Source organism: Nicotiana sylvestris, chromosome 4, assembly GCF_000393655.2.
Source record: "Nicotiana sylvestris chromosome 4, ASM39365v2, whole genome shotgun sequence".
NCBI classification, from domain to species: Eukaryota; Viridiplantae; Streptophyta; class Magnoliopsida; order Solanales; family Solanaceae; genus Nicotiana; species Nicotiana sylvestris.
The window spans coordinates 104356996-104382970 of NC_091060.1; the positions used below are offsets into that span (position 1 = coordinate 104356996).

The window sequence follows — 25975 nt, forward strand, 5'->3', positions numbered from 1 at the left end:
GGTTGCGTCGGCAGGTTATGGGAGAAACTCACTATTCTCGTTATTCTATCCATCTAGGAGCAACAAAGATGTATCATGATATCAGGGAAGTGTATTGGTGGGACGGAATGAAAAAGGATATAACATAGTTTGTTGCTCAGTGTCCTAACTATCAGCAGGTTAAAATTGAGCATCAGAAACCCGGTAGTTTATTACAAGCTATGGAGATTCCGACGTGGAAATGGGAAGTAATTAATATGGACTTTATTGTAGGCTTACCTCGTACCTAGCGTAAGTTCGATTCAATATGAGTGATTGTTGATATGCTTACAAAGTCATCCCATTTTCTGTCCGTTAGAACTACATATTTCTCAGGGTATTATGCGAGGCTTTATATTAAGGAGATAATATGATTGCATGGTGTCCCTGTATCTATTATCTCGGATAGAGGAGCTCAATTTACCGCTAATTTTTGGAGGTCCTTCCAAAGGGTATTAAGGACTCAGGTATGTCTTAGTACAACATTTCATCCCTAGACAGATGAACAGGATGATCACATTATTCAGACACTTGAGGATATGTTATGAGCTGGTGTGATAGACTTCAAAGGTAGTCGAGATGATCATCTGCCACCTATTGAGTTCGCATATAATAATAGCTAGCATTCTAGAATTCGGATGGCTATATACGAAGCTCTTTACGGACGGAAGTGTAGGTCACCGATAGGGTGGTTCGATGTTGGGGAAACTACGTTACTAGGACTAGAATTGGTACAGCAGGCAATCAAGAAAATTAAGCTTATACAGGAAAGGCTATTGGCAGCTCAAAGTCGTCAGAAGGCTTATGCAGATAATCGATGATGAGACTTGGAATTTCAGGTGGAGGACTGGGTATTCCAAAAGGTATCACCGATGAAAGCTGTTATGAGGTTCGGAAAGAAAGGAAAATGTAGCCCTCGGTACATGGGACCGTAAAGGATCATACGCAAAGTAAGCCAGGTAGTATATAAATTAGACTTGCCTTCAGACTTGGAGTCTGTACATCCAGTCTTTTATGTGTTTATGCTCCATAAATGTATCAGAGATCCTTCCAGAATTGTGTTAGTTGATGACGTACAGGGCACAGAGCAACTATTATATGAAGAATTTCCCATTGCTATATTAGACGAACAGATTCGGAGATCGAGAACGAAAGACGTAGCTTCGGTAAAAGTACTTTGAAGAAACCACAATGTGGAAGAAGTGACTTGGGAGGCCGAGGAAGACATGAAGTATAGATATCTCTACTTATTTCCTCCTCAAGAGAAGGATCCGACTGAGACGTCATAACCTTAAAGTACGTGTATGGATTCTGGTGTTAGTTATTATCATTGGTCATGTGAGGCCATTTTCGTTATTGATGGTCATGGTCCTAGGTGGCGTTGAATTATTAAGTCTCTACAGGAAGAGTTGGTTGTAGTATTATTACCAAGGGCGACTCTGCCAAGGTTATATAGATCCCGGAAGGTTAAACATTCGAGGACGAATGTTTCTAAGGGGGGAAGGATGTTACATCTCGCGTTTTCGTACGTCAAAAGTTTCGTCTTCAGTTAATTGACATAGACTCGGGGATGAGATCATTTTGACGTTAACGTATTTACGTTATTTATAACAAGCGATAAATAATTGTCCTAAAGGATAAAGGGTACACAAATTAAAGAAAACGAGTTTCGTTGAAAGTGGCCAATTTGGGATAAAATACGGGTCGAGCAATAATACCCGATAATTATGAACTAGTACCATGCAAGGTACCATATGACCACGGTAGTATAATGTATAACGTATATATATAGTATATTAAAAATAAGTAGAATTTTAATTAATTTGGGGGAATTTTTAAATTATGCGGGTAATTGGTTAATTATCGGGTAACGGGACACTACCCAGTTAACTAATACGTGAGTAAAAGTTTATAATCTCCACCCCACTCCATCCCACCCCTCACGTGGAAATAGACAAACTATCCAAATATATGACCAATTGGCCATATATGCTTAGTGGCAGGAAACGTGTAATTCATTTAGTCTTAGTCATATTAGTCATATACATTAGAGAGCAAAATCAATTCCTTCTTCAAGTTCAAATGCGATAAAGAGCAGAAGCAATTTCTTCTTAAAGTTCAAATATGTTTAGAGCAAAATCAGCTCCTTCTTAAGTTCAAATAAGTTTGGAGCAGAAGCAAAAATTCGATTCTGAAAAGCTTCCAACGAGAATTTGTTGAAATAATAGCAATATAAAATTTTGCTGTTCTAAAAGAGTACGGTGCAATCTTCACCAAGAATATTATACGGAGTTTTTCCTATTCCAGGTATGTTAAGCCCCTCCCTTCTTTCTTTTGGCATGGTTCAAATTATACTAAAGAAATGAGCAAACACACAGTTTCCATAAATTACTCTATTCATAGAATTATTAGGAGTGTCTATATTCTTGATTCCCCATGAAAATTATTATTATTTTCTGTTCATGGGTCTCAGAATAATACGCAGTTGGAAAAGTTTATCCGAAAGGAATATTTAGATTATTACGTATATTTCATATATTTTACCCATGTGCATTAACCCATGACCAGATGGCATTATATACGTGTATATATGTATATATATATATATATATGAGATATGGAAAAGGTTACGGCGTTATATACGCACCACCACCTGATCAGCTGGTATATGTTGATGATGTTCCCCACAGTGGCCGAGATGATATGATGGGATACCCTTAGTGGCTTGATGATATTATGTACACCCATACCTATGCATGGCACGACATTTATACGCACGAGCATCACATTATAAACGTTTTAGAATTTACAAAGTTATTCAGATTTAAAGATGTGTTTCCTTATTTCATGTTTCATCTATGTCTTTTACGTACTAATTTTCATGCCTTACATACTCAGTACATTTTTCGTACTAACGCCCTATTTCACGGGCCTACGTTTCAAGCCCGCAGGTGCAGGTAGGCAAACTGATCGTCCCCTTCTTAGGATTCTTGAGCAGCGAGAATTGGCGTGCTCCACTTGATTCGGAGCTACTTTGATTTTGGTACGATATGTTTGTGTATGTATATATATATATATATATATGGGTATGACGTGGCTTAGTCCCGTCTTTGTACAGTTATGTTTCTATTAGATGTCTGTAGACAGTATGTCTAGTTGGATTGTATGTGGCCTTGTCGGCTTTCAGTTTTGAATGTATAGTTGTCTATAGCAGCCTTGCCGGCTCTCCCACTGTATTATGCCTATATACATACATATGCCTTGAAGGCATGTTTCCTTCTTGTATGTTATTTTTGTAATTCAGCAGGTGTTACTCGAGTCCATATCTTAGACACATGCTTAGGGGTGTTTGACAGATAGGACTCAAGCACCCATCGGAGGCCCATCGGTTTGGGTCATGACATGACTGGTGTAAATGGGATTACTTCCGTCTCCGTGAATGATTACCTCCTGATGTTTTCATTCGAACTTCACGGCATGGTGTAGCGTAGAAGCCACATCTCCAGCGGCATGTATCCAAGGTCTTCCTAGTTAATGATTGTACGTAGAAGATATGTCTAATACTTTAAACTCAACATCAAACCAAGTCGGGTCCATTTGTAAACAAAGATTGATTTCTACAATCGTAGCCCTTTGAGACCCATCAAATGCTTTCACATTCATACTCCCTACTCTTATCTCATAGAAATCTTTACCCAACCTTTTTAGAGTAGTCAATGGACAAATGTTGAGGCTTGAACCCCTATCTATTAAGACTATAGCGATGAATTTGTCCTCAAACTGTATTGTGATGTGCAGTGCCTTGTTGTGACTTAATCCTTTAGGTGGTAGTTCATATGCATGAAAGGTGATCTTGTGGACCAGTACTTGCCCTACCATGTTGGCCATCTCTCCATTGGTGATGTTGTTAGGCACATAAGCTTCATTCAACACCTTCATCAGAGTATTCCTATGCGCCTTAGAATTTTGCAGCAGTGACAAGATGGATATCTGGGCGGGAGTCTTGTTCAGATGATCAACGATAGAGTATTCCCTTGCCTGTACTTTCCTCCAGAGATCATTTGGACCAATTTTAATGATGGGTTGTTTGGCAGCAGTTTCCTTGCTTGTCCCTCCCAAATTTTCAGGTGTATAGATTCTTCCAGTTCTGGTCATCCCCTGTGCAGCACCAGACTCTTCCATTTTGCTTTTCCTTTTCTCCTATATTTGGCAATATAATCCCAAGGTATGGCATTGGAATTGAAAGGTGGTGTGGATGCCACCGTCACAGTAAAGGGTGTAGCTACTTCTACTTCAAATGGAGTAGGTGTAGTCGCATGTGTTGTTATTTCAATTTCAAATAGGGGCGATGTGGCTACTTTAACTTCGACCGGTGGTTGTGTCTGTACCACAATAGGAGTGAGTGTGACTGCAGGTTTAGGATCATCACCTTCCCAAATAAGTCCAATCGACCCTTCGAGATCCCATTCTTCATCAGTTTCTATCACATTTACTCTTTCACCTCTATGATCTAGGAGATGATTGTTGTAGATATTTGGTATGGTTTTCTTTGCTTGTATGACTTTGGTATCAATCAGGGTTTGAATCTTTTCTTTCAGAGTGCGGCATTTATCAATAGTATGCACATTCATGCTGGAATGGTATGCATATGTTTTATTCGGGTTGACCCATTGGGAGGAGTTTTCCATGGCGACAGCGGGAATAGGGGTGACATATCCGGCAGCCTTTAGTCTTTCATATAGCTGTTCGATGGGCTCAACTATAGGGGTGTATTATCTGGGCGGCCTGCAATCAAAATTGGGTCTGGGTTTTTGATAGTTTTGACGCATTAGAGGTAAATGGTAATAGGGTGGCTGGGTGTTATAAACGTGATAGGCGGTAGCAGGTTAAGAATATCTAGGAGGTGAAGGTTGGTATATGGGTGGAGGTGTTTGGTATGTGAGTGGAGATTTTGGACATTGGGCCACCATCACTACCCCTACTTCTTTCTTTTTTGATATACCCCCTGACTGTAATGCTTTATTCGTAGCCTGCAACGCCTTAAAATTGTTTACCATCTCGCTCTTGATCCCTTCTTCAATCCTTTCCCCGAGTTTGATGATGTCGGAGAACTTGTGATTTTCGATGACCATTAACCTTTCATAGTATTGTGGATCCTGGGCCCTGACAAAAAATTTGGTCATCTGCTCTTTCTCTAGTGTCGGCCTGACCTTTATAGCTTCTGACCTCCATCGCGTAGCATACTCGCAGAAAGTTTCTGTTGGTTTCTTCTTAAGGTTCTGTATGTAGAAGACGTCTGGTGCATTCTTTGTATTAATCCTGAATAGGTCCATGAAGTCTGATGTCATGCTTGCCCAATTAACCCACTTCTTGGGATTCTGACTGATATACCAAGATAGGGTATCTCCAATGAGACTCCTCATGAATAGTTTCATGTGAATTCTCTCATCTTTCCCAACTCCCACGAGTTTATCATAGTATGTCCTCAAATGTACCTTTGGGTCACCCGCTCCGTCAAACATCTTAAACTTGGAAGGTTTGTAACCTTACGGCAGTCCCACGTCCAACTCAATGCATAGATACTCATAATTTAAACCCTCAATTCCTTTGCCTCCTTCAATACCCTGGACTCGGCTTGTGAGCTTCTTGAGCTCCTCTACCATGTTCTTAATGAGTAGGTCCTTCTCGATGAATTCAGGAGTGTATGAGATTGGCTGAGTAGCATGGGGTAAGGTTTCCACGTATATGGGATTATTTTGGTGGGTGCGGGGGATTGGAGTGTAGTGGTGATCATTAGTTGAATTTTGTGGATCAAGGATAGGTGTCGTGCCCCCTTTTACCCTCCCCTTTTGACGGGGGAAGAGGTCTGGGTTTCGACATTTACGGGGTGTAATGACTCATTTCCCTTTGGGAATTAGGTGTTTGAAGAGTCGCCACCTAACAGATTATGGTGTGTTAGGGCACCTAGAGCGATTAACTCTTGAGTTGGTTTGCATTACCATAGATTAGGGTAAGGGCTCAAAGTAACCTCGAGAGGAAGGTGTTAGGCACCCCTCTTGGTCCACAACTGTGGGTCCCGGCCGAACTTATATTCACAAATTAGTCCATATAAATAGTTGAATCAAAAAAATTGCAAGTAAAGCATGTTGGATAATTCAGGTAGTAAGATAAAGGTTTGAACAAGTTATAAAATAAAGGAAGGATTTGGTAAAGAGGGGTCCTAGGTTGTTTATCCTATAGGATCACCCCATGCAATTTCCGGTAAATACTCCTCAATGAGGGGCTATACATGACATTAACGCGTAGTCATCATAGCTCATGTCTACCCTTCCTATCCCCTTATTGGTCATGCAAAGCGAGTGTTTGGTCAATGATTCCTATTGTGTGCTGCTACTCGTCCTTTCTTAATGGTCCTGGAGAGAGTTAGGACATCTACCTATAGGTAGTTCTAGATGTACCCCTAAGGTTTAGAAAGGCAAAAATTCTAAGGCGACAGTCAAAACATTTAGGACTTTCACATAATGGGAGCAATTAAGAGGCTCAGAGTTTCCTCCTCAAACAAACACACAAGCAGCACGACTCAAACACAGTTAAGGTCTTCTATTAGTCAATGTCCTAAAACAGGATATCTAAGTGAATATTCAGAAACAGACAAAACTCTTTATACTCAGAAGTTATACCCTAGTAGTTGCCTAGGGACTCTTTTAAAAGCCTGTTATAATCAGAAACGTTAAGCGACAGAGACAGTTTCAGAGAAATGCAATTTTTGAAGACGCGCCTAAAGGCTTGCCTATATGCAGAATACTGGTGTCTGTATTAATGCAGAAACAAATAGATTTTGAAATAAACTCCTTTAATACCTATAGGCATGATATCTAAGTGGATTACTAATTTTAATCGATTTGCAACAACATACAGAAATACTCATTATAACATGAATCGGAATTGAATCCTATAGGCATGGTATCTATTATTGAACTGATTTTAAGACATGATTGTTTGGAACCTATAAACATGGTTTCTAGCATGATAGAATGCAAAACCTTATAGACATGGTTTCTACTCGATGAGCAAACAAACTTAAAAGTGAAATCCTATTGGCATGATTTCTATTAGGCAAAGCAATCAAATTCAAAAGAGTAAAGTCCTAGGAGCAGGATTTCTACCCGTATTACTCCATAAAGTAGGCTTCTACCACCTTTTTTTACTAAATACCCCAAATATCTATTTACAAATTATTACAGGCCAACGAATGAATTACATAAGTAAAATAGAAAATCAAGAAGCTATTCTATAGGGAGCCTTCAATTAGGCCCAAGTTTCCCAAAGCCTCTAATGGTCTCAGAAGCCTCAATTCCATAGACAAATTAGAGTTTAGGTGCATCAAAGTTCCCTAAGGGTCGCAAGGACCCCGGGCAGTGCTTACACCTAGACTTAGTAACCAAAGAATTGAACAAGTGCAATGTGGAAAGGCCAGCCTCAGTATGCCAGAGTTCAGAGGGTTCTCAAAAGGATCCCAAGGCAATACACATACTAGAGGGGCAGAACTTATTGACTAAGAGTAAAGTAAAAAGTGAAGGACACAAGTTGAAAAGGTTTTAGTAAGACTGTACTTTAACAAAAGTAGTTCAGTAAAGCAACAGAGGTTGTTTGAAAAAGAGATTGGAGTAGTTAACAAATTTCAAACACCTTAGAATAGGATCATACACAGCTAGTTCACATAACCAATTGAGTTCAGTAGTCACACAAGGGTCAAGGGGTTTGGGACACATAGAATATTTGGTTGTAAACACATAACCCAGCAAAGGTCTTAGGACTGGTTTAGACATGCTCAGAAATAGCTAACACTGGCATAGTCATAGAACCAATCATGATGAACACAAACCATAGAGGGGTAATAGGGATTTGGGGATCCATGGGATATAGGGTGGTAAGTATACAATAAGTAAGAGACAATTAGTAAGGCATTCTCAGAAACACACATAAGGGGAATGTACTAATCTAAAGGAAGGGGAAGACATAATAATATGTTGATAATGTGACTCTTAACTACAAATTTTACAACATACCCACAAATAGAAACAAACTAGAAACAAGAGAAACTGAAACAATAGGAGAAACATGTTGTTGTTGGAACTTTAGATTGAAACCTTGACATACCAGTGAAGAGGAGAGTAAGCATAATGAAAGAGCAAGAGAGAACAAATGGTTAGCCTTGGCTTACAACCGGCTAACAATAGCAAATAGCACAAGAGAGAGTAGAGATTTTTTAGTAAGAGAGAGAGTTTTTGAAACCAAGTGTTCGTGTGTGTTAATGAAAGGCCGGAGTATTTATAGTTGAAAATAGGTAGTAAAATAAGGTAACAATCATAGTAGCATGGTAATTAAGAAACTCAAAATCAGTCAGTCAGAAATCAAGGCAAGTATTCCTTAAGTTAAGGGAATCAAATCAAACGGTAAGAACCGGTATCATATAAGGCAAGAAAAATCAGACATGACTTATAAGGAAAGAATCAAATATCAGTAGGCATAGAGTAGTCAATTAGGACGAGGTTCAGAAAACCCCAATTAAGGAATGATTTAGTAAGAATCAAGTACCACAGCAAATAAGGTAATGAATTAGTCAATTTAAATAGACGAGGCAGAGTTTTAGGGTTCTAAAAAAACCTTTCAATCAAACCATCAAATAAGGAAATCAGAATCAAATCAAGAGAGGGTTATGATTCTATACTTCAACATATAAATAGAGAAGGACAAATAGATGTAGCAAATAGGCAAGGTCAGCCATATCAACAGAAGAAGCAAGAGATGAACAATCAAGATGAATACAATCATAAAGAAGTGATATAAGCAGGCTAAGGACTCAGTAAAACCCATTTGAAGCATGGTAACCATGGAACTTAATGGGAATCGAGTAGCCATGCTAACACATAGAACCAAAACAAAGAAGAACTAAAAATTAGGGCTTTTAACATAGGCTAGTTGAAAAAGCAGTAAGAACATAGAATAAGAAAAGATATGCAAGGAAAGAGGTTTAAACATAAAGAAAAAATCAGTTTAAACAAGTGTTAAAGAAACTCTGAGAAACCCTAATTTTTAAAGAAAGTAAAAAAGGTTTAAAGTTGATGATTTTTCAAAAGAAGTTTGAGAATAGTGTAAAATATAGAAAGAAACATGCTTAAATCGTTAAAAAGAGCACAGATCTGAGAGATACAAACGAAATTTAAGGTTTCAAAGGAAACCCAAATAGAAACGGAAGAACCTGCTATAAGCTTCAAAGATCGTAACATATATGGTGTGATTTTGCCCAAAATCACACCGGAGAAGTCGTGAACAACTAAACTAGAAACCCGAGATACAAATCGGCATGGCCCAGGCCCTTGAAAGCCTCAGAGATGATGAGCAAGGCGATGGAGGGACCATTGGAGGCTTGGGGTTGAAAGATAGTAGCCGGAGAGGGAGGCAGTGGTTGAAGAAGGCTAGGGTTAGGTTGAGAGAAGAGAGAAGACCAGAGGATTCAAAGGCGACGTGTTTGGAAAAGTGATTAGGGTTGCGGTTGTTTAGAATTAAAAAAGGAAAGGGCAAATGAGGGTCGTTGATCTTTTAGATCAACAGTCGGGATTTAATGAGGCTTTGGGTCGGGTAGGAGTAACTGGATCCTGGGTCGGGTATTTTACTCCAAAATTGGGCTGGAGATTGGGTCCAATTTGGCTAAAATCGAAAGCCAAATCTGGCTATAAATTAAATAGACAATTTTCCCTATTTAAATTATAATAAATAAAAAAAAATAGTTTTCTGAAAATAACTTTTCTATACCAAAATGATTTAAAATATGTAACTATCATTTTAAAAATACAGGGGACATTTTTAAACATGTAAAATATAATTTTACATTAAAATGGACTAACATTGCAATTATATACAATTTAGCTTAAAAATACTAAATGTAATTATAAAAATGCATGAAAAATATATTAGCCATATTTTTGCATAAGTATAGAAATTAAATGAATAAATCATCATAAAAATAATTTTAGGAATAATTATTGGGGATTTTATGAATAAAAAGGGAGAAAATAAATCAATTTAAATCCTTAAAATTATGAAAAAAATTATTAAAAACCTTGTGCATGCTTATATATGCATATATATATATATATATATATATATATGCTATTTTGAAGGTATTTATGCATATTTAAAATATATAGAAAACAATTGGGTATCAACAATAGGTTATGGGGAATTCTGAGGGGTATGGTAAGTGGTTTGTGGGTATTGAGTAGGAGGATGTTGGTGTTGAGGGAGAGTGGTTATTGGTGGAGGATTAGGATTTTGGGGAAGTGTTGCGTATTGATGGGATGCGGGAGGATTTTGTGGACGTTGGTTTGGTGTGTTTTGAGGAGGTGCTGGGTTTTGGGCATTTCGATGGTTAACGCTGTCGATACTCAATTTTTTTCTATATTTTTTATATATGTATAAATACCTTCAAAATAGCATATATAAGCATGCACAAGGTTTTATAATTTTCCATAATTTTTAAGGATTTAAATTGATTTATTTCCTTCCCTTTTATTCATAAAATCCCCAATAATTATCCCTCAAATTATTGTTGTGGTTATTTAGTCATTTAATTTCTATATTTATGCCAAAATATGGCTAAAATATTTTTTATGCATTTTTATAATTGCATTTTGTATTTTTAAAGCTAAATTGTATATAATTGCAATATTAGCCCCATTAATGTATAATTACATTTATATGCATAAAATTGACCTCTACATTTTTAAAATGTTAAATATATATTGTAAATTATTTTAGTACACAAAATTATTTTCCAAAAATTATTTATCATTTATTATAAATTATATAGGAAAAACTGGCTATTTAAGATATAGCCAGATTTGGATTTCAATTGTAGCCCAATTTGAACCCCAACCCCAGCCCAATTTCAGATTAAAAACACCCTACCCAAACCCTGAACCTACCTACCCGGCCCAATACCCGTCAAATCCTGGTCGTTGATCTAAAAGATCAACGGCCCTCATGAGTTCTTGCCTTTTTTATCCCAAACGACCCCCTAACCCTATCTCATTTCTCAAATCTGTCGTCTCTGTATTCTCTCATCTCCTCTCCTCTCTCAATCCCTCAACCTAATCCTAGCTCCTTCAACCGTTGACTCCCTTCTCCGGTTTTCTCCGGTGATCTCCCTTCTACTCCTAAGCCTCCAATGGCTTCTCTATTGCCATGCTCGCGTTATTTGAGGCCTTCAAGGGCCCTGGGCCATGCTGAATTGCATCTAGGGTTTGCTATTTGTTTTTTCTTGGCTACTTCAGTGTGATTTCAAGCAAAATCATGTTGTGTTTGGCATTATCCTTGAGATTCTATACAGGTTCTTTCATCTCTCGATGGATTTCTTCTAAAACCCTAATTTCTCCCTATATCTCCTAGATCTATTCTAGGACGATTCGAGTTGATTTCGTTAGTATTTAACACTGTTCTTGAAACTCTTTTACGAGAATAATCAATTTCAAAGTGTTTTCGTCTTCTTCTAAAATTAGGGTTTCGGAACTCTTTTTAAAACTTTGTTTAAATCGATTCTTTATGTTTAAACTTCTATCTCTTGCATATTTCAACTGATTCTATGATTTACCACCTCTTCAACTTGCCTATGTTGAAAACCCTAATTTCTTAGTTCTAATATTGGGTTTCTGAGTTTTGTTTTGATAACGTGTTCAGTTAATCTATATGATTCTGTAATTTTATCTTATGATTGCTTGTTAAGGTTCCTAATTATGGTTATCCTTGCCTATTGTGTGATTTTGCCCTATTTTGTTCACCAATGTTTCTGATTCTTCACTTCTCCTACCTGTATCATTTTTATTCTACTAATTCAGACTATGATTTACATGAATCCCTAATTTATACATGATTTTTGTCCTACTCGATCTCTTAGAGTTCTGGTTTTTGCTTACTATGTGCTTGTTCTTATAAAGTTGTGCTAAATCAGTGCTATTTTTTACTTTTGAATCCTTGAGTCTTTGTGATTGATCTTTCACTGATTTCGCATGATACCTCTACTGATTTTTAACCTTGTAAAATATTTTCTTACCTTATTCTATGGTCAATTACGCTATTAATTGATTTCCTAAGTATTTTCCTTGATTGAAATATGTTGAACCTAGCCTTTATTACATATTGTGTACTTGTACTATGCTGAAAATATTTCCTTATTAGTTATGCTCAACCTTATACGATTTCCTTCCTTATTTGTCACATGTTTATTACCTTTTGAAGTTAACTCCTCAATTAAAGGGAGTATTTGCCTTGATTTCATGACTGATTGATTCTGAGTCCCCATAACTACTGATGAACTTTGATTTTTACCTTATTTGCTACATGCTTTCAAACTATATATACACATTCTCTTATTAGCACAGACACGAATACTTTGGTTCAAAAGCTCTCTCTCACACTTAAAATTTCTGCTCTCTTTGTGCTACTTGCTACTATTCTAAGTTAGTCGGCTGCAAGCCAAGGCTAACCATTATGTTCTCATGCTCTTTCACTTTTGTTTACGGTCTTCTCTACTGGTATGTTCTAGTTTCAATCCAAGTTCAAACAACAATATGTTTCTTTTATTGCTTCAATTCATCTTGTTTCTAGTTTGCTTTTATCTATGGTTTTTTAAGACTTGCAGTTAATATGCTTACATGATTAGCATGTTATGAACTCCCCTTCCTTAGAATCAATATAAACATGTTCCCCCCTCCATGTCTTATCAATTGTTTCTGAGCATGTCTGTACCAATAACCTCTGCCTGTTATGTGCTTATCTTCATATGCTCCATGTACCCCCAAATCCCTATCACCCATGTATGTAAGTTTGTTCTTTTTGTCTGGTTCTGTGACCATGTCTGGTCAGTTGTGTCTGAGAATGTCTGTACTAACCCCCAAGACCTTTGCTTGTTATATGCTTACAATCAAGTGTTTTATGTATCCCTCAATCCCTTGACCCCTGTTTGTGACTACTGAACTTGCTTTGGTTCTGTGACCCTGGTTGTGTATGAACCTTTCCTAAAGGTGTTGTGTTTGGACTGTTGTTCACTACTCCACTCTCTTTTCAAACTACCATGTTGTTTTACTAAATTATTTCAAACAAACTTCCTTTTAAAAACCTTTCAACTTGTGTCAAGCACTCTCACTCTACTCCTAAGTCAATAAGTTTTGCCCCCTCCAGTATGTGTACTGCCTTGGGATCCTCTTGAGAACCCTATGAACTCTGGCATACTGAGGTTGGCCCTTCCACACTGCACTTATTTAATTTTGGTTACCAAGTTTGGGTGTAAGCACTGCCCGGAATCCTTGAGATCCTTAGGAAACTTTGATGCACCTAGACTATGAATTTGTCTATGAAATTAAGGCATTTGAGGCTATTGGAGGCTTTGGAAACTTGGGCCTATCTGTAGGCTCCTTATAGAATAATTTCTTATTTTCTTTATTTACTTATGTAATTCATTAATATGGCATGTAATAACTTGTAAACGAATATTTGGGTAATTAGTGAAAAGGGATGGGTAGCTACATGTTTATGGGGGAATACAGGTAGAAATCATGTTTATAGGACTTTACATTTTGATCTAATTGTCTTACCAAGTAGAAATCATGCTTATAGGACTTTACATCTTGTCATGTTTATCTCACCATGTTAGAAATCATGCCTATAGGTTTCAAATAATTCTGTAATAGAAATCATGTCTACAAGTCTTAAAGTTAGTTTCAGAAATAGATGTCATGCCTATAGGATATAATTTAATCCAAATTCTGCTATGACAATTATTTACATGTGTCCATGCCTGCAAGTTTCTTAAATCAGTATTCAACTAGATATCATGCCTATAGAAGACAACACCAGAAATTCTGCCTGTCAATCTGAACTAGTTCGGTTTAAATAAACTAGCGATTAGCTCACTTTTGAATTGGCTTAATTAGTGGTTTATATTTCCTAAAACGAGTTCTTTAAAAACTGCCTTAATCTGTTATTAGACAGCATGCCTATAGGGATTAAAAAGTCCGTTTCAAAACCTGCCTTGTTTCATTCTATATAAAATGTAGTCACCAGTATTCCACGTATAGCCAAGCCTGTACGGCGTTTTCAAAACTTGCAATTCTGAAACTATTTCTGTGACTTAATATTGTCCTGTTTAAGCAATCTTTAAAATTAGTGGGCCACTGATAGGGTCATTACTTCTGAGTTTATAAAACAAACTGCATGTTTTCTGTACATTCACTTAGACATTATATTTTAGGATACTATTTAACAAAAGACCTTATTTGTGCTTAAGTCGTGTTGTTTATGTGTCTTGTTTGAGGATGAAACTTTGAGCCTTTAATTGCTCCCTTTTGTTCTTATTTTCTAAATGTCCTAATTGGTCTTGCATATCGCCTTAGTATTTTCACTGTTTAAACCTTAGTGGGTCTGTTTAGAACCACCTATAGGTAGAGGTCTTAAATCCCTCCAGGACCATTAAGAAGGGGCGGGTAACAGCACGCAATAGAGATCGCTAACCAAACACTCGCTTTAAATGACCACTAAGGGGATGGGAAGGGTAGATATGGGATATAATGACTACGCGCTAATGTCACGTATAGACCCTCATCGAGGAGTGTTTACCAGACATTGTGGGGGGTGATCCTATAGGCTAACCAACCTAGGACTCCTCCTTTTTCCAAAATTCCTTTTCCTATTTAAAACCTTTGTTTTATATAACTTGTGCAAAAATCTTTATTTTATTACTTGAGTTACCCAACGTGCTTTACACGCAACCTATTTGATTCAACGTTTTATGGACTAATTTGTGAATATAAGTCTAGCCGTGACCCACAGTTGTGGACCAAGAGGGGTGTCTAACACCTTCCTCTCAAGTTTATTTCGAGCCCTTACCCTAAATCTCTGGTAATGCAAACTGGTTACATGAGTTAATTGCTCTAGGTTCCCTAACGCACCTTAATCTGTTAGGTGGCGACTCTTCAAATACCCAATTCCCAAAAGGAAATGAGTTATCCCCCATGAATTTCGAAACCCGGACTTCCCCGCAAAGGAAAAAGCGGGCGCGGCAGCATGGCGACTCTGCTGGGGATATCTTTTAGGCTCTTACCATAACGAACTTGTCTTTTACAAATTAGTCCAAGCATGCTTTATCCCGTACCCTTTTCCCTTATTTGAATTTAACTGTCCATTTTTAAGCATTTATGATTCTTTATCCCTGTAACTGACTTGTCTCTTTGTTTTCTTTTCCTGTAACCGTCTTTCAATTATTTAAATATTGTATCTACTTTTCCCTACGTGCAAATACTTGACTACATGTTATTAATTGCTGCATAAATTATGCTCTGCATCATATTCCACTCGTGTATATCAAAACCTATAGCAATGCTTTAATGAGTGGTTGCGCTCTTCCTATTTGCTACCCTTAAATTCGGAAAGGCTTATTTGCGGTAAAACGAGTTGATCAGCGGTGCAATCGACGGTTCCGTGCCTTCCCTCTCGAGTTGTCTGCTTGAGGGTACCAGTCTAAAACCCCATAAAAACCTTACTCTGGTAAAATTGTGCATGCATCATGGTCAAACCTAGTCAGATCAGTTATGTTGTCCACATAATAATCCTTTAAGATAAGCCTTATCCAAAGTCCATCGGGTTTTCCATAATCCCAACGGACACAACCACGTTCTGTGCATTAATTTGGAGAACTAAATGCTGATATGTTGATCATAAATGTATAAATAGTCGAGTCCGGTGGGGGTAAGGTCTAACCCTTTAGTTTTGCAGAAAATGAGGCACGAGGTCCCCAGATTCGATATGGTTAGCAACATCCCACCATTGTTGTTAGATTGGTGGGAGGACCTTTCCTCAAGTGACAAGAAACATGTGAAAAAGTACATGGGTAATTTGCCTTCCTTGCTAGATATTGAGCCAAACAACAAATTGATTGAGGTTGCCACTTTATTCTGGGATAGTGAAAGAGTTGTGTTTCATTTCGGTAACATAGAGATGAAACCGCTTCTAGAGGAAATAGGAGGGCTTGCAGGATTGACTTGGGACCGTCCCGGGCTATTAGTACCGGAAAATCGTACGGGCAAGGGATTTTTGAATATGATGGGGCTGAAGAAAAATGTCGACCTAGTGTGCTTGAAGGATTCCTACATACCTTTCGAATACATGTACGAGAGGTATGGACATAGCAAGTCTTTTCGCACTTACCATGATGAGATCTCTCTCACTTCTCTGGGTCACATCCACCGTAGAGTGTTTGTAGTCATTGTGTGCTTTCTAGGCCTGATAGTGTTCCCAAAAAAAGGGAAGAATCCACACTAGGTTGGTCATGGTCATCAAGACTCTGATGGAAGGGATTAATGGACAGACATATACCATAGTCCCCATGATCATAACCAACATCTACAAAGCTCTGGAGCGCTGTCAAATAGGGGTCAAGCATTTCGAGGGTTATAATTTATTACTGCAGTTATGGTTGCTGGAGCATTTCCAAAAGGGTCGCTATTATCAAGAATTTCCGCGAAGGGCTTGGAACGACCGCATTTCCTTCCATCACCCTAAGCAGATGACTTACATTCCAAACAGATTTGCTCAGCCAGAAAGCACCAAAGAATGTGTAGAGTTCTTCAACAATCTAACCGAGGAACATGTGCAGTAGATGTTTGAATAGCTCCCAACAGAAAAATTTATTATCAGGTCCAGGGATGCTCCGCACTTGGTGCTGAACGAGTTGAAAGGGATATACCCATATGTCCCTATGCGAGTTATGAGGCAAGCAGGCAGAAAACAGGTTGTACCAAGGGTTGTCAAAATGAGTCATTTCAGGGCAGACTTCCAAGATGACGACGCCCCTTACAAGTTCCAAGCTCAGCACATGTGGCACTGCAAAATCATTATGGAGAAAATCACCGTTGAACCAGACAGGTATCATGCAGGGTGCGAGCCTCTCTACCTGGCATGGTTGGAGGATAATCTGAAAGGAATGGTGACACCAGGGACCGATCTAGGGAACAGAATCATAGACGAGGAAGCTGAAGCTCAAGTCAAATACAACAGGCTGTGCAAGAGCGTCCACAACTCTGAGAATGAGCATCGAGAAATACATCAGAGGAACGTGAGGTTGATCGAGGAGTGGAAAGAAATGGCAGTCACTTCCAACAGAAAGCTGGAGTACCTGGAGCGAGGAATAGTGGAGCTGGAAGGCAAAGTCGTAAAGAGGATTGAAAATTGCCAGAACGCTGAAGGAGCTGAAGGATCTATATGATGGAGTCCGAAATATCGAATATGGGGAAGGTCATTCTGGGACCAAATAGGCTAGATTTACTTGTTTTTCCTAAAAATATAATAAGGCCAAGTGCCAATAGTGACTTAGTTTATTATTATCTTAGTATCGTTTTGGGATTGCGTCTATTTTTATATTATGAAATAAAGCATTTATTGGCATTAAAAGTTCTCTAAGTTTATTTGTTGATAGGCCTACCTCGGGCACAACGAGGTTCCCCAAATAGGACATGAGTTTACATTTCGCAATATGTGTTTAAATACTGCAAATGTTTCAGAATCCTCGTTGACTTGTTACCTTTGGTTTTTCTTTACTTTTTGATTATTCACATCCTCTTAGGTTGGTTTACTCATACTGGCCTCATTAGTATATCATACCAGATCCAGAGGCCCTCCACCTCCTCCTCCTCCAAGCAACACAAAGGGCAAAGGAAAGAAAGATGGAAGACTTAAGTGGCATCCAAAAGGAAAATCTTGAGAACATAGAGACTTCATGTCACACCCCAAACCTGGGGAGGCGTGGCTAGCACTCGGTGTCGTAGTAGCCCGAGCGAACCACTTTGTAACTCATTCATTCCTTTTGTAACTATCATGGCCAACATGGCCACAACTCGTAATGTACAATTATAAGTGAAAAACACTGTTTCGCTGAACCATTTTTTTAAAACATGAATACATATAGGTCGGCAAGGCCTCTCACATACTGTACAAAATGAACATTTGTCTACAAAGCCTATAAGATTATTCAACATCAAATAGGATAGGGTACCGTCCTACCCATAATTCTGTAGAAATATTCTGACACGATGACTCATAGACTCGGCTGCACTCCGAATGAGGTAGAGTCTTACCGATCCTTCGCTGAACGCAGACCTCGTCTGTTGTGACGGTTCGTCAATCTGATTATCTATACCTACAAGCATGAATGCAGCCTCCCCAATAAAAGGACGTCAATACGAATAATGTACTAAGTATGTAAGGCAGAACTGAAATATAACAGTAAGTCAACATTAATTAAGGACATAGGAGAAATATAGAGTAAATGACTCAACCTATAAATCTGAATAGCTATGTAAATCATGAAATATTTATAGATCATGCATATGTATATAAATGTCATGTAACGCATAGGTCTGTATGTACATAATATCATAAAGCCTCTGAGGGCATCCCATTATATCATCTCAGCCACTGTGGGCAAAATCATCATCGTATATCAGTTGATCGAGTAGTGGTGCGTATATAACGCCCTAACCTTTCCCATATCTCATATACATATATATACTTATATAGACGCGTATATAACTCCATAACATCATCACGCCTCTGAGGGCGTCCCATCATTTTGGCCACTATAGGCAAATCATAAACGTATACCAGCTAATCAGGTGGTGGTGCGTATATAATGCCATAACCTTTTTCACATCCCATATATGTGTATATAACACCATTTGGGCATGGGTCAATGTACATGCATAAATGAATGCAATGCATGAGATATTAAAGTAATGCCCATATACTCGTTCTGCCATATTCTACTTCTCAAAAGTAGTAACCACACTTGTGGAAATAGGAGTTTAAATTTTAAGCGTACAAATAAGACATTCAACAGTATCATGCTCCCCTTAACAATTGACAATCCTATTCTCAAGTAATGGACACTATAAATACTCACAAAAATTCCATACTGTTATGATAAATATCACATTATGGTGGATGTCTACTCTTCTTCCATGATCTTCATCTCAAATGCTTAATGACATATTCAGTGACATATTTTTTATGTTCAATGACATATTCCATGACATATTTTCTTCACTTTTTATGCCTATATAAAGGTCTTGTAATAGATAGAAAAATACACACAATTGAAGAAGAAAATCTCTTCATTCTCTCTATCTCCATTTCTTGTTCATGTTTTACTAAATTGCTTTTATTTCCTTGTACCATATTGTTACTTTGAGTTATTTCATAACACGTTATCAGCATGAGGCTCTACCATCTCAAGAAGATCTTTGAGAAAATTAAGGTATAATTTTTCTCAAATTTGTATTTTTTTAAATTATGTCTGATATTATGAAAAGAAAGTTCGTTGCCCTTGAAATTTCGGGCAAGAACTATATGACATGGGTATTGGATGCTGAAATCCATTTAGATGCAATGGGTCTTGGAGACGCTATTAAAGATAAAGATAAAGCATCTACCCAAGACTGTGCTAAAACCTTGATTTTCTTGCGCCATTGTGAACATCTAATTTTGACCGTATTTGAATTTTTTTCCACTTATCTCTCCAATACCTCACTTCTCACCCATCTTTCCCACTTTCCCTTGTCCCCTACGCTGGTCCCCCCCCCCTCACTCTCTTTTATTTCCTCACATCCATCCCCTTTGTTCCCCACTTTGTTCTCCACTCACAATCCCGCATACCCACTCCATTCCACTCATGATTCCACTAAGACAATTCCCATTTTCCTCCACTCAAAGCCCACGTTCTCCTCTCAAAATGGGAGGAACAAAAAATTACCAATTTTCTTCTTTATAAAGAGACAACAAAGACTTAATGAAAGGAAGGAGAAAAATAACAATAATTCAAGTAAGAAGAAATGAGAGGAGAAGTTTAAAACATAGAGACGGAAAAAAAGGATGGCTTTTTTTTAACGGAGAAAGGGGTATACACTCGATATACAGTCGGTATACATTATATATACACTAGAGATACTCTCGATATACTTTGGATATACACGGGAAGCCAACGAAAAGAGAGTCTTCTTCCTCCTAAAAATTCTACATCTAGAGCTTAACATCCACCATGAAAGATCCATGAGAGATCATCTTTTCCACCTGAAAACACCCCATAAAACACCCCAAAGTCCTAGCCAAAACCCAACTAAAATACAATGAAATTCCAGCGTGTAATCACAGTCGAAAAACCTATGTGAAACGTCACTGCTTCAGCCGCATACCAGCCAGATCTCTCACCAGCTTCGTCCGCACTGTCGTCGTCTCCCATCTCTCGTCCATTGCTACTTAAACCTGAAGCCAGGTCCTAAACCAACCTTTAATGCCATGAAACAACCCTAAGGTCTTTGAAAATCCAAGCCGTCGTCTGAGGTTCCATCGATGAGATCGACGATGTTTGGTTATAGTTCTAATGAGTTGTTGTATAGGTTGGAGGAGAATTGTTATCATCATATCAAATAAGTACTTTGTTTTGCAATACTACAGGTTCTCTTCCTTGTGTTTATTTTATCTCATTTTCATTTTACTTGTTTGGTGAAATATCTTGATTATATTTTGCTTCTCTGTATTGGTTTTGTTCATGTAATTCGCATGGTATGGGTGTTTCATCTTTTATTTTGTGTGTATGGTGGCTTTGAGGAGTGGATTAAATACTCCTAGCTAGGTTGAACAAACGTAAAAGGGACTATCTCATGACTGCCATTCATTTTCGTACAGTTTTAGCACTAGTCAATAATTTTTACAGTATAAGACTTTCTCGTTGAATGGATTTAACTATTTGTGTTAAGTTAGGAAAAGAGTTCTTCTTTTTGGTTGAGTAATAGTAAGTACTACTGTTAGTGAATTATTTTTTTTCTAGTTTTAATCCTTTGTCCATTGTGGTAAATAAATCATCTTTGAAGGAAGTGTATAATTCATTTTACAAGGGCAATTTTCACAGAGCTGTAGTACAAAGTTGGCTCGAGAATAAAAAGTATATTTTGCAGCCTTGTTTTGTGATTTAATCACTCATTAATTTACTGTTGTTCTTGATATGTGTATATAAGTAATATAGAGTAAATAATGTTTTTAGTTTGCTTTAGGCACATTAATTATATAATCATCATGGCTACTAAAATTCGGGAGTACATTTCATGTGGCCCGGTTCTAATTTCCAATAATGTTATATAAAATGTGTTGCGGATTGCGGGTGCATTTATGTAGCGTGGCTTACGACGTGTTTTAAATAACTTTGAATTTTTTTTGAAATATTAAAAGCGACTAAAATAATAGTACCCTTTTGCTTTTGCTTTTGCTTTTCTTTTGCTTTAGCTTTAGCTTAAACAAATGTACAGCATGTGCCGATTGTTCTTTTGGAGTATATTTAAGTTTGTTGTCATATGGTTGAAGCTCATGAATCAAAGTTTGGTTTTTAAATTAACTTTAGGTGCTACTGTTTTGAACTCATCATTGGATGTATATTAAATTAAGGTGATAAGAAATTTATCTTCCTTGTTTTCATTTAGCATAGTATTTAGCGTATTGGATTACTTATTTTTAGTATTTAATGTGTTAAGTTGTACGGTGTCTTACATGTAAATTAGCCGCTCATAGTTCTTAGCTTATTATTTGCTATTAGTTGATTGTGCAGTAGTGAGAAAATTGAAGATCAACTGGTGTGCCATTATTTATTTATTTTGCCACAATTCCCTATTATTCTTGTTTGAAGTTCGTGTATCAAGTTTCAGTGACTCAACTCAGTTTCGCTTGGTGATGCTCGTTATTGGTTTCTTGGCACATATTTGTATGGAATTTCGAGGTGTGCTGTGACAAACAAAAGTCTTAAATGCACGGCCCTCGTTTAATTAACTTGTTTATTTTTTATAAATCAAGCCGCGTGATTTAGCGAATTTTTCATGGCACTCGCAAAGTTGCAAATTCGTAATTGCTTTAGGCGCGTTAGTTTAATAATATTACATTCTTAAATTCGGGTGCGCATTTATGTGACCCAAATCCAAATCTCAACGATGTTAAAATATGTCAAAATCACGGGTGCATTTATGTGATGTGGTTCGAAACGTGTTTTAATAACGTTGCAATTTTCTTTAAAAATGAATAAAAATGGTTTAAGTTAAAATTTGCACATAGGTTTAAACATGTACTAAAATCAGATAATATGCCAATTATAACAGTTGAGTGACCGTGTTAGAACCACGGAACTTGGGAATTCCTAAGACCTTCTCCCGGGTTAACAGAATTCCTTACCCGGATTTCTGTGTTCGCGGACTGTAAAACAGAGTCAATCTTTTCCTCGATTCGGGATTTGAACCGGTGACTTGGGACACCATAAATTATCCCAAGTGGCGACTCTGAATTTTTAATAATAAATGAATCCCATTTCGATTGTCACTTTAAGTTGGAAAAAACTCTTATATGCACATTTACGGGTGTGTAGGTAAAAAAGGAGGTGTGACAGCTCTGGCGATTCTGCTGGGGACCGAACCTAGAATCTCTGTTTCAGGGTTCAGAATTAGAGCTTGTTAATGTGATTTTACTTGGCTTTATTTATTGTTAATATTATTGTATTTTATGAACCTTTGTGCTAATTGTTGTTTATTTACTGTTTTGATATTGGTGAAATATATATATTGATACAAAACCCTTCCTCTTTCTGAGTCTTCTGAATTTATGGTGCACACGTGCGCGTGACCCACCCTTCTGTTAGAAGTCATACCAAATAGAACGAAATTGGGTCAAGTAACTAGGCCGGGTAGACTTTTGTGCCCCCGGTACATTGCCCCCATTTTGGCTCGAGTTGTCCGCTTGGGTAAGCCGGGTTTAGAACAATATACCCCAGGTTTTACACTTAGAACAACTCAGCCTCATGCCGGATCCCTAGTAGGAATGTTTGTTTGCATTACGTGCATTTGACTTAGGGGACTCAATGCAGAGGTTGGGTCCATCTAGGACAGGTGCACCCAAAATAACAGACCATCTTGATGCATCCTATGTGCTACGTGTTGCATTTATTCAAGGGTAAAAGGGTCATTTGATGGATCAATGATAGTTGAGGGCAAATAAAAAATGAAAAAAAAAGAGAAATAAAAGAAAGAAAAGAGAGAGTGAAGTGTGGAGATAAAGCGAGTTGGGCCCAATTATGTTGTTAAAAAAAGAGCTTGAAATTTCAGGGAAAAAAAAAGATTTTGCACTTTTTCATCATTTTCCGAAAATCAAAAATTAAAAAAAAAAAGAAGGAAAAAGAAAATCTAAAAAAAAAGAAAAAGAGTTTACATGTTTCATCGTTTTTTAAAAAAAGAGAGAAAGAAAAGAAAAAAAACATATTTTTCTCTAAATTAGTTGTTATTTTTATTTCTCGCTTGTATCCAATCTGCCCGAACTACGCATACCTGATTCTCATCTTTCGGGGCGTGATACGTTGGCAACCCACATAGGGTCCGGTCTTCCTAGTAATCTTAGGTTCTTGGCTTTGCGGGGTCATAGCCAAATTTTGCATTTCTAGCCACCTTTTGGCCAAATAAGCTAGTTGGAAAAATAGTTACAACCATGTCTTGCATGTGTCCAGTAGGGAATGTTATTGTCTCACATAGTGTTGGTTTTAATTTTCTTATGCAGGTGTGAATTTATTTATCGGAGTTTGAACATTCGGGAGTTGCCTGAGGAGTTTTTATGTTTTAAAGTCTTTTTGTTCATGTTTTACTTTCTAGTCCTGTACAGTAGTATTAAGTCATTTAGTTAATTTTTGAGTTTGTAATAGTCTAGTTAAATTTGCCGAGTGTTTTGTTACTGTACTTAGAAATGTGTTACAAGTCAAAAATCCAAAAAAAAAGGCAAAAAAAAAAAGAGAGATGTTGCATTTTATATATTCGTTATAAATTTTATTTAAATTACTAATTCTAGAAATAAGAAAAAAGAAAAATTTTGACGTTGTTTTTCCTTTAGGCAATTTATATGTAGGACTTAAAATGAATTATTGTATGTTCCCTTTAGTATATTAAGACCAAAATTCAAAAAAAAAGAATTTTCTTTAGTACCCCTTTAAAAGTTTTCTTTTAAGATATTAAATCCAAAAATCCAAAAAGATTTTCTATTGAGGTTTTACTTTGGGAAATTGATGAAAAATGACTTGAAAAAAAATTCTTTTATTTTAGGACATTATACATATAAGAAATAGAAAACAACAATACTTTTTCTTTGGTTATTTTCAGAGTTTCTTCCTTAGGTAATCAAAAAATTCAAATCCAAAACCAGTTTTTTTTTATCTTTTTCATTTCTTGTTTCGAAGTCTTTTCTTCAGGATATCAAGTGAAAATTCAAAATATTTTTCTTTGCTCTAGCATTTAGATCTCCTTCTGAAAAAGAAAAGAAAAATCAAAAAAAAAATTTTCTCTTGTAGGGATTATCCTTAATAATTTCTCATAGAGTATTTGTTTCAAAAAAATATGTGCTCATTAAGCTTGAGTTTAGAATAGGTTATAGAGCATTCAATCTAGAAAATTCAAAAAAAAAAAGATTTGCTTCTTTGATTTCTCTTTTTTTTCATCGGATTAGTCACTAAGGTAAAAAGAAAAAAAGAAGAAGAAGAAAATGAAAAGGAAAATGTTAGTTTGTTTACTTTATTATCTTCCAGAACTATGCAAAGATCTGATTCATGCGGGGTCATGATACGTAGGCAACCTACATAGGGTTCGATCTTATTATTTTTTTATTATTATTAAAAGAATATGAAAAAAGGGGAAAGAAAAAAAAGGGTGAAATTATGGGACGTGAGAAATGAGAGGAAGGAAAAAAGTGATAATTAAAAAAAAGGAAGGAAAATGATCAAGCAAGTGCTAGAAAAGCAAAGAAAAGGGAGAGAAGAAAAATGAAAATCAAAAAAAAGGAAAAAAGAAAGAAAGAAAAGAATGAAAAGAAAAAAAAAAGAAGAAAAACAACAAAAAGAGAAAAAGAAAGCAAAAAGAGGAAGAGAAGAAAGAGAAAAGAAAAAAAACACAACAAACAAAGTAATTTTTATGTCATGAACTACGTTCGACCTGATTCCTTTTAAGGATACGTAGGCAGCCTCACGGTTCGGTCTCATCAAAAGAAAATCCAAAAGTCCCCAAGCAAGAAACTGGGGCAGAAGTTGTGGTAGTTGTAAGAAATATGATTCCGAAAGTTGTAATTTTGACCCCAATTGAGTTGTTTTGAGCCTTTTGATACCCTTTCTTCCTAACTCCATCCAAAAGCCCACATTACGGTCCAAAGAAAGACCTTCCGACCAGTCTTCGAGACATGCCAAGTCGAGCAAGCAGAGGTGATTCAAATGAGGGGCAACACTCTGGTTCAAGCAAAAAAAGGAGAGAATCTTATTGATGAAAACCCCCACGGGTACCGCAAGGCGATGAAAGCTGAGAAAAATAAAAAGTGAGAGAGTCTTATTGGTGAAAACCTTCACGGGCACCTTGAGGCGACTGTAAGATGAGAGAAAAGAATAAAAGAGAGAGGCTTGATGGTGAAAACCCTCCGGGCACTACAAGCCGAATAAGGATTGTGAATCAGATTGGATAATCAGAGCATTGAAGCCCAGTTTCATGGTTTAAGGGTACAACAAGAGTTGAACATCAGATTTGCTTCACAGAATAGGCCACAAGTGCATGTCATGGCCATTAGAGTTGGTATCCACGTCTGATAGGTTTCTACTTTGTAATTTTCTTGTTAGGAATAAACTCTTCCTTTTGTCCTATACTCTATGCCTTTTGTCTAGGTTACTCCCTCTCTTTGAGTCTGTTTGGTCAAAACAAGTGAGAAATGACTTCAAAATTTGCCACCAGCTTTCCAATTGCACAAAATGGGGTCTGGCTAGCACATCAAAGTGTCACAAGTCAGGAAAAAAAATAAGAGCACT

At 37.1% G+C, this 25975-nt stretch overlaps 1 protein-coding gene across 1 annotated transcript; it reads right to left on the reverse strand.

The window, feature by feature from the left end:
* Window positions 1–4904: 4904 nt before the first annotated feature.
* On the reverse strand, window positions 4905–5540 carry LOC138889943 (uncharacterized). The gene has a single exon (XM_070173290.1). The coding sequence runs from the start codon at window positions 5538–5540 to the stop codon at window positions 4905–4907; it is 636 nt and encodes a 211-aa protein (XP_070029391.1).
* Window positions 5541–25975: the final 20435 nt, after the last annotated feature.